Below are 9,627 nucleotides of genomic sequence, written 5' to 3'. Positions count from 1 at the left end.
TGTTATCAGACTGGATTCCGGTTCAAGTAATATAGGCCTGATGGGCCCTGTCAAGATCTATCATTTGGTGCCAAAACCGTCGGAATATCTCGTTTTAGAGACAAGTTATCAGCCGGCCCGCTTGCAACCTTTAAAAAATTAGATCCCAATTTTTGACTATAATAGTTCTTTTCTCTCCATTTCACTACCCTTTTTTTCTAAATTCGTCAAAACTGCCTTATTTGCGGAAATGACTAACACCCGGTGTGGGTGCACTATGTTTAGACATTCTTTTTTTTCGCGCAATTTTCTAGTGATTTTTCTTTTTTCTCTCGATGTCTGTGTCTCTTCACCTCTAAAAAACTTGTTCCTGTCGAAATTCGTACTTCAATTGAATTTCAATTCAAACAATTTTTTCCAATTTTTGCCTTTTTTCAGGTGAAAAACCCCCAAAACAATGAGTATACTGAGCGAAATTCTCAGTACCGGACATGTCGATGTCGAACTTCTGGAAGCGCTCGACGATGATCAGAAGCAGTTGTTGTTCTGTCAGATGAGAAGCGAACAAGTGAGGAAATGGGAAATGGCAGAGGCGGAATTCGAGAGAACGGGTCCGCTGAATCGGAAGCCAAAGCGGAAAGGGTTGAGATGGCTGACAGGAGTCGATGGAGAAGTTTGGGTTTGGGTGATGGGAGATCATGCGCAGGTGAGTTTTTTTTTTTTTAAATCGTGGGATTTTTTCAGATTTCGAGATATTCTAGAAGAAAAATTGAAAAAACCTCGAAAAATCTGAAAAAATCGTCGAAAAATTGAGCATTTATACATTTTTCAAAAAGTACTGTATTTTAAAGGCGCATAACAAAAACTTTTCTACTTGCGGAGTACTGTATTGTTAAAGGCGCATGACAAGAAACTGTGCTCTGCGTTTCGACCGGAAAAGTCATTTCTAGTAATTTTTGTAAATATCGATTTTTGATTTGGGAAATTCAAAATTTTGAAATTTTGGAAATCGGAAAATTCCGAAATTTCGAAAAAGTTTCAAATTTACTAAATCAGAATATTCTGAAATTCCAAAATTTTGAAAATCGGAGAATTCCGAAAATCCGGAATTTTCGAAATTGCGAATTTCCAAAATTTTGGAGTTTTCCGAATTTCAGAATATTCCGACGTTTCGAAATTTTGAAAATCAGCTTTTTTCGACAATCGGAGTATTCCGAAATTCCGGAATTTGCAGAATAGCAAATTTCGAAATTCCGGAAATTTAAAAATCCCGAAATCTTCAAAAATCGGAAAACTCTGAGATTTTTCGGAGAAAAAAAGCAAAAAAATATATTTTTCCGGAATTTTTTTTAATATCAAAAAATTCAATTTTCACATCCAAAATTTTCGAAAAAGATGTAAATTTTGCTTGGAATCGCTTCATAAATCATCAACTTCAAAAAACAAATTTTTCAGGACAAAACAATCGATGAAATTCTGGAAGAAGAGAGTCGCGAAAAGGCTCACGCGCTGGCGATGCGAGAGCTCCGTGCCGCTGCTGGCACGTCGGATTCAGAGCGAGAAGACGATCTAATCGCTCAACTTGGACAGATGCATGTGATGGGATCCCATGAAAACTATGATAATTTGTATGGCAACGACGCTCCGTTGCTATTGTTTCAACCTCCGAAACCTATACTTACCACTTCCCAACCACCGCCTCCGCTGACGTTACCACCTCAAATAGTCACAACAACTACAGTATCCAGTTATTCAACGCCACAACCACAGAAAGCTCAGCTGGTACGAGGAGAGAAACCACCCGTACCACAGAAGCCAACCACCGGATACTTTGCAACGTTCTCATCGAATCCAGCCACAACAAACACCAAAGTATATGATACTTATGACAATACAAGTGTGCCTAGCACCACAAATGGACATTCCACGTGGCAAAAGACAGAATCCAATAACACAAACAACGGAGTCAGAATGCGTGCTCCACGACAGGACGATGGCCGGCGAGACGAGGAAATTCAAAAGAGGGAATCAGAGATATTCCAGACTTTACAAGAAGAACGAGAACGACAACAGCGAGAAGCGGAACTGTTCGAAGATCGGGAGAATCCGTCGTGGGAAGAAAGGGAACGAAAGGCGAGGGAAGCGGAGATGGCTCAACGAGAATTAGCTCAGAAGGCGAGGGAGAAGCATCAGCAGATGATACGGACGAGTACGAGTATATTACCAGCGCTGAAGGATCACAAGGCGGGAAGTTTGAGGGAAGCCATGTACGTTTTTAGATTTTGACCTTTGTTTATTTTTAACTCCACAATTTTTCCCAAATTTTCGCTTCTTTTCGCTTTCAAAGCTTCCATTTCCTCCGGTCGAAAATCTATAATCGAGCTGCCCGGAGTTTCTGCATTTGCGCGTCAATTAGAGTGTTTGCGTACCGAAGCATTGTACTTTACGACGCATTTTTTTGCGTCGTAAAGTAAAATGCTTTGTACGTGAACACTGGAATCGACGCACAAATGCACAAAATTTTCTCGATCGAAATAGAAATTTTTTCAGAAAAAACCTACCGCGACCGCCAAAACCAAAATCCCGCTCAGCCATTGTCGAATGGTTCCAACGGGAGGAATTGCCACGTGGCACGGGTCTCGACCCGAAAACTCGCGCCCCAGCTCCCTGGTTCCATGGAGTAATTTCCCGCGATCAATCGGAAATTCTTTTGGCTAACAAGCCAGTTGGATCGTTTTTAGTTCGAGTGTCGGAGAGAATATGGGGGTATTTGAAACGGCAAAAAAAGTTTTTTTTATAATTTCTGAAATTTCCAGGTATACGGTATCGTATGCGTCTCGAGATGGAACATTCAAGCATTTTCTTGTAGAAAAAATACCCGAGGGATATCAGTTTTTGGGAACGAATCAAGTTGTGCACGATGAGCTGTTCGATTTGGTGGCTTATCATGAAGTAAGGAAATTTGAGCAATTGCGCGTCAGTGTGTTTGCGTACGTTGCAGTTTATCTTACGACGCATTTATTGAAAAGTGTCGTAAAGTTAAATGTGGCATACGCAAACACTCGACGCCCAATTTTCTATATTCTCACACGAATTTGTAATTTTCTAGACAGCACCAATCACTGCAAAAGGAGCTGAAATTCTGAAATGGGCTGTTGGCCAAGTCACCAGGCCTTCAGACTACGCTGACCTGATTCCGGACCCTGTGATACCATACAATCCATACTCGTCGCATCGTGGAATCGTTCGAACCATCCCGACGACGATATTGAACGGTCCCGTTGGACGATTCTAGATTTTTCCCTCAATTATTGCACCACTTTGTCACTTTTCTAATCAAAAAATTCCCTACGCACTCACTTTTTGCGCTCTAATGATAATAAAATTGATTGGAGTGCGTTTGCAATATACAATTTTCTGTTCATTTTGTTATATAGGCCCTCACCCTGTTCCTTCCCATTGCTGGTATCGACTGCTCAATAGACCCCGCCTCTTTTATGAATATTTCTCAGGTTCATATGAATTTCTGTTTCCTCTGACAACCTGTGCTCTCTCATTTTTTACCATTTATACAGCGATCTCTCGTTTTATTCTCCTTTTTGTCGCCCCGCGAGACCCCTTTCAGTGGACAAAAAAAGACAAATTTCGCAAACGCGCACTATTGAGAAACGTTGAAAACGGGTCGTATTCCTTGATCTATTTTGAGCATCCTCCCCCTATTCCTTATTTTCCAATTTTCTAGTCCTCTTATTCTGTAAATTTTAATAAAAATTGAACATTAAAAAATGTTTTCAGGGAAAAATTGTTTAGCTAACATCAATTGGAAACTGTATTTTATCGGAGGAAATCTGAAAAAAATATGGATTTGTCAGAAATGACAGAAGAAGATGATCGATTGTTTCGATTGGCGACCTGGACGATTTCCGAGATTCTTCAGAAGAAATCTGGTGGACAAGTGATCGATAGAATATTTATGAGCAGTGTTTTACACGACTTGCAAAGTTAGAATTGAAAAAATATTTATTTTATTTGGTACAAGTTTTCAGAGCTGAAATTTGAGAGCTCATTGGACCAGAAACAGCTCGCCGGAGCAGCTATCATCGTATCGGCACGTGTAGTATTGCCAAGATTGTCGTTGAATGAGAAAGCGGAAGTTTGCCAGTTTTACAAGGAAGGGCTCTTCTTGCTGACCACTTTTGAAGGGGTGTGTGAATTTTATTTTCCGAAAAATCTGGAAAACCCCAGCAAGTTCCTGAAAATCGGAGAAAAATTATATAAAATTCGTTTCGATACCCGCCAATGCGCCTTTAACGTACCGTACTTCAGAAAAACAAATTTCCGAAAAAAGTCACAAAATCGGTAAATATGTAGCAAAAATTTTAAAATTTTCCGGAAAAGAAACTGGATTTTTTTCGAACGGAATTCTGAAAACTCTGACCGTTTTCAAGGTTTTCTGCGGAAATTTTCCATTTTTTTTAAATTAAAGGTGGTGTGCGGTGAAAAATTTTATTGCTTCATTTTTTGCAGAAATCCATGTAGATTCCCATAAAAATAAAGAAAAAGTTCAAAAAAAATTCCTTCCTTGAGAAAAACGGCATCGAAAAGTCAAAGTTGTATCTGGTGGCCTAACGGCCAGATGTGAGTTTTCTAGGCCAACTGCCGGTAAAAGCGCGCGAAGTTCGAATTTTTATTGATTTTCAATGTTTTCTCTGATTTTTGTCAGGTTTTTTCATACACCTGGGAGGAAATTAACAATAAAACTTTGAAATCTTTAAAAACGCCAGAGAAAACATTGAAAATCAATAAAAATCGAATTTCGTGCGCTTTTACCGGCAGTTGGCCTAGAAAAATCACATCTGGCCGCTAGGCCACCGGTTCCCACTTTGACTTTTCGATGCCGTTTTTCTCAATGAAGGAATTTTTTTGAATTTTTTCTTTATTTTTATGGGAATCTACATGGATTTCTGCACAAAATGAAGCAATAACATTTTTCACCGCACACCACCTTTAAAAATTTTGCGGACTACAGTATGTTTAAAGGCGCATGCAACAAGCTTGCTTGCGGATCTCGAACGGAATTACTTTTTTCGCGTTTTTGAAGAATTTTTGTCAATTTTCAATAGATTTTTTGTGATTTCGTGATGGGAAAGTGGAATCGAAAATCGTTACAAATATCAAGTTTTCCTGAAAAAGCCGAAATTTCGAAAATCGGAATATTCAGAAATTTCACAATTTTAAAAATCGGATTTTTCCGAAATTCCGAAATTTTGGAATTCGAAAAAATCAGAAATTTTAAAAATCGAATTTTCTCGAGAGTTTTAGTAATTTTAAAATTCCGGAATTTTAATTTTTAAATTTTAAATTTTTCGAAAATTTGAAATTTTTAAAACATTTTTTCGAAATTTTGAAAATCGAAAAATTTCAAAAACTGCAAAATTTGAACATTTTGAAAATTCCGAAATTTTCACAAAAAATTCTACCTAAAATCGATTTTTTCAGCTACCCGACTTCCGATGGAAAACGATAGAACCCCTATTTCATATGTACCTAGAAGCGATTCCACAATGTGAAACTGCAATTATGGCTCGTGATTTCTTCAATATGCTAGTATGGATTCTGGAAAAGCTCGCAATTTCTCCGACGGTTTGCGAAGGTGTGTCTTAATTTTTAATTAAAATTCTGAATTCCGAATTTTTCAATTTTCAAATTGAAAAAAAAAATGTTTTCAGACCTTTACTCTTTCCGATCATGTATCACAATCGGTCGAGTTTTTCACAACGTGTTGGAAATCATGGGCAAACCGAATCTGGATCTGATTTTAAGGAAAACTGCAGTGAACTTTTTGTCAAGGATAATTCGGCAGTGTCCGCCTGGAGGAGCACCAGTGGTTTCTCTTTTTGTATCTGGATTGTTGGGTGGTGTGACAAGGATTATGACTCAAAAAACAACCAATGCATCGGTGATTACAGATTTACTAGCGGTAAGATTACTTAAAGGTGGTGTACGGTGAAATTTTTTATTGCATCAAAATGTGCAGAAATGCATGTAGATTGACATAAAAATAAAGAAAAAATTCAAAAAAAATTCCTTCATCGAGAAAAACGCATCGAAAAATACGCTGAAAGCCCTTAAGGACGAGGTTTTTTCTAGGCCGCCCGGTGAGTAAAAGCGCGCGAATTCAAACTTTTAAAATTTTTTCGCTCGTTTTCACTTTTTTTTTTCAAATTTTCCGATGTATCTGGAAGAAAAATTGACAAAAACTCTTGAAAACTCTTGAAAAAACCGAAAAAAAGTGAAAACGAGCAAAAAAATTTTAAAAGTTTGAATTCGCGCGCTTTTACTCACCGGGCGGCCTAGAAAAAAGCTCGTCCCTAAGGGCTTTCAGCGTATTTTTCGATGCGTTTTTCTCGCCGAAGGAATTTTTTTCGAATTTTTTCTTTATTTTTATGTCAATCTACATGCATTTCTGCACATTTTGATGCAATAAAAAATTTCACCGTACACCACCTTTAAATCGAAAATTCCCATCTCTTCCTTTCCCAGATTTTCAAAAACGCCGTGCTCCTCACATTTTCGAATGGAGCTGAAAAATTCGACGAGACGAAAATCAACCTGGAAGACTATCCGACAGAGATGCACTATGTTTTCAAAAATCAAAACGAAGAGTGGAAAGAAGCGAGAGCTGGTCATATTAAGCACTATCTAGAGAAGCTTCTCACCTTGTTTGTGATCCATCGGAATGATGGCGTTCGTTTTGAGATGTGTGAAGCGGTGATTGAGATTCAGGAGCAGTGTGGAGAGGTCATCGGAGAGGAGTTGTATGGCATATTGTTGAGTATGCATATGCATTTGAAATACGATGATTTTGAAAAGTGAGTGAGAAAAAGAGCAGGGATGTCGGGAATGGCTTTTTTGAAATTTTCGGAAATTCCAGTTTGAAAATTTCGTATTTTTCAATTTTGGAATTTTAAAGTACAATAGAGCGAAAAACAAGTTCCCAGACCCTGAAACGAGCTGAGGAATATGTAGATTCATGTAGTAACAGAGAAAAAATTCGAAAAAATTGGCAAAATCTCGAAAAATGGTATCTGGTCCATTTCTGGAAACTTCTGGAATGCTCTCGAATCCGTTTTTTCGAATTCCCGCCAAAACTGAAAACTCTGAAAAATTGACAATTTTTTCTTATGTTTTTCAGATATTTCTTCATAATTATTTCTTTGATTTTCCGGTTTTTTTGTCTGAAATTTGACGGAACGGTTTTCATGTGAAGAATACTGTAGATTAATGTAGAAAACCTTTTATGTTGTAGGTTTTTTGCAAACACAATCACGTGGAAATGCAGAAGAAACTGTTGTTTTCTACAGTAATCTACAGTAATCTTCGCGAATCGCGTACATTATCCAGTCAATCAAATTTCAGAGAAAAAAAAACCGGAAAAATCAAAAAAGGATTATGAAAAATAGCTGAAAAGGTCTAAAAAGTTCTAAAATTTTTTCAAAAAATCGGAGAAAAAATCAAAAATTTCTCTCGAAATCAAAGTTTTTTAGTTTTGGCGAGAATTCAAAAAAAGTTTCTAGAACTTTCCAGAAATGGACGAGAAGCGATTTTTCGAGATTATGACACACAAAATAGGAATCTTCTGAAATCCCGATAACTTGAGAATCGGAAAGATCCGGAATTCCAAATTTTTCGAAATTCAGAAAATATTGAAAATTTCAAAATCGGGTTTTCTGAAAATCCGAAATTTGAAAAAAAAATCGAAATATTTCGAAAATTCCGAAAAAGCCATTTCGAAACCCATGAAAAAGAATCTAAAAACTCAATTATTCTAATTTTCCAGGTTCCGCAAAATCTCTGAGCATTGTCTTGCCCTAGTCGACAGTAAACGAATCAGAGATGACTTTTTCTACAAACAACTCGATCTCCAAATCACCCGACTTCCCGTCGAAACCCGTAGTGGAAATGGAAGTCGATCGTTATCAGTTCTAGCTGCTCTTCTAGATGGTCTAGGACCCAATATTCGATTGATGTGTACCTCTGGATCTCAAACAATGGAACTTCTTCTCCGAAGTCTTGCTGATAGCATTGAAATCAATTTGAAACAACTGATGATCATTGGAGATGTCCCTTTAAACTCAGTCTCTGAAGCCATGCAAAGATACAAGCTGATGCATAATATCAACTCATCGCAAGTCGAATGTGTTTGTGAAATGCTTGCGAGGCATGGAGGAATTGAAATTATCGCTATGGTGCAACAACTGATAAAGTCGGAAAGTCCAAAGAAGCAATCCACGTATCATGTGCTTCTTGGACATCTTCTAGGAGCTCTGAACCCTGAAAATATTCCTTCTGATGATCCGATCGTTGTGATGCTTGCAGAATACATGATCAAGGAGACGAATCGATCTTGTTTGATTCGGATACTGGATGATAGTAAACCGCATACCACTGATAATGAAATGGATGTGGATATGATTATTGAGAGTTTGAGCTTGATCAATCTGGCGTTATGCATGAGATTTACAAAGAAAAACGCTAATCGGACTCATGTGAGTTTTTTCTGGACAAACCGACACACAGACAGATTTCCTTTTTACAGATTTCCACCGAATGTCTATGCACTATTTTGATTCAAACCAACTCGAAAGTCTGGATCGTACAAGAAGCTGCAGCGTTCGCTTTGAAAGTGATTGCCGTGGATTCCAATCAAGCTGTAACCGATCTCATTTCAATGTACAGTAGTCACATTCTGAATCGAGTTTCCGTGGCATGCAGCTCATCAATCAACTATCATTTGGCTCCAGTTTTGATGATAGCATATTTACAAAACGGACAAGTTTCTTATCAATTCGATGTGATCAAAGTGATTGTGGAGAAGATGTTGTACGCGTTGGATACGAATAAACAGGTAAGAGAAACGTGCATGTGCTTAGCCAATCAAAACAACAATTCCAGAAATACACATACTCGTTGCTCCGAGCTCTCAACGAATTCATGTTCGCTCTCAACAAGGACTATCCAGATCATCAGCCTCTACCACCTATGGGAGATCCAGAAGAGGATCAAAAGGACCGTCCCACCCCTCAACACATCCTAGTAGAGAAGATCTTGCTCCGAACGAAGCATATGTTATCAACAGATCACCTCCCAGTACAACTGCTCTGCCTAGAGTTGCTAAAAGGAGGACTTGAACTTCTGAAGCATTACGACGACATGCTTCTCCCAATGATCCATCAGAATTGGGCGGGGCTTATGACGATCGCAGGGAGAAAGGATCCGAATTCGTTTGTCCTTATGCTGGATGTCGTTGTGTTTATGGCTGAGCTATCGGGAGATTTCGTGCATAATAAGATTCTAAAAGAGCTTTATCCATTGGTGAAGGCCAACTACAGGGAACTGATGAGCAGAGGGCTTTCTAAGAACACGCCAAGCTATGAGAGCGCCAAGAAAACGATAAAATCGATTCCAAGACTGATTGTGTACTCGAAAATGTCGGAGGAGGACGCAAAGAAGACGTACTACACACTGCTAGACGAGTCAGACGTTGTCTATTCACCGTTGACGATATATCGGGATGCGGAAAAGTACAAAATGGATCAATACTTTGAATCCGGAGAAATTTCATTTTCTTAATGATAATTATTTGAA

General features: G+C 38.3%; 2 protein-coding genes across 2 annotated transcripts; both read left to right on the top strand.

Annotated features, from left to right (window-relative positions):
* Positions 1-436: 436 nt before the first annotated feature.
* CBG08374 lies at positions 437-3,274 on the top strand (the record flags this gene model as incomplete). Its single annotated transcript, XM_002634522.1, has 5 exons — positions 437-685; positions 1,435-2,246; positions 2,530-2,745; positions 2,796-2,931; positions 3,089-3,274. 5 exons carry the CDS (start codon positions 437-439, stop codon positions 3,272-3,274), a joined length of 1,599 nt encoding a protein of 532 aa, XP_002634568.1.
* Positions 3,275-3,838: 564 nt separating this feature from the next.
* Positions 3,839-9,612, top strand: CBG08375 (the record flags this gene model as incomplete). The annotated part of the gene is made up of 8 exons (XM_045236040.1): positions 3,839-3,980; positions 4,026-4,183; positions 5,479-5,632; positions 5,709-5,959; positions 6,523-6,851; positions 7,820-8,528; positions 8,579-8,911; positions 8,935-9,612. The coding sequence occupies 8 exons, from the start codon at positions 3,839-3,841 to the stop codon at positions 9,610-9,612; spliced, it is 2,754 nt and encodes a 917-aa protein (XP_045093750.1).
* Positions 9,613-9,627: the final 15 nt, after the last annotated feature.

Source organism: Caenorhabditis briggsae (assembly GCF_000004555.2).
Source record: "Caenorhabditis briggsae complete genome, chrIV, whole genome shotgun sequence".
Classification (NCBI taxonomy): domain Eukaryota; kingdom Metazoa; phylum Nematoda; class Chromadorea; order Rhabditida; family Rhabditidae; genus Caenorhabditis; species Caenorhabditis briggsae.
The sequence above is the reverse complement of the archived record's forward strand: the minus strand, read 5'-3'. Positions and strand labels throughout refer to the sequence as shown.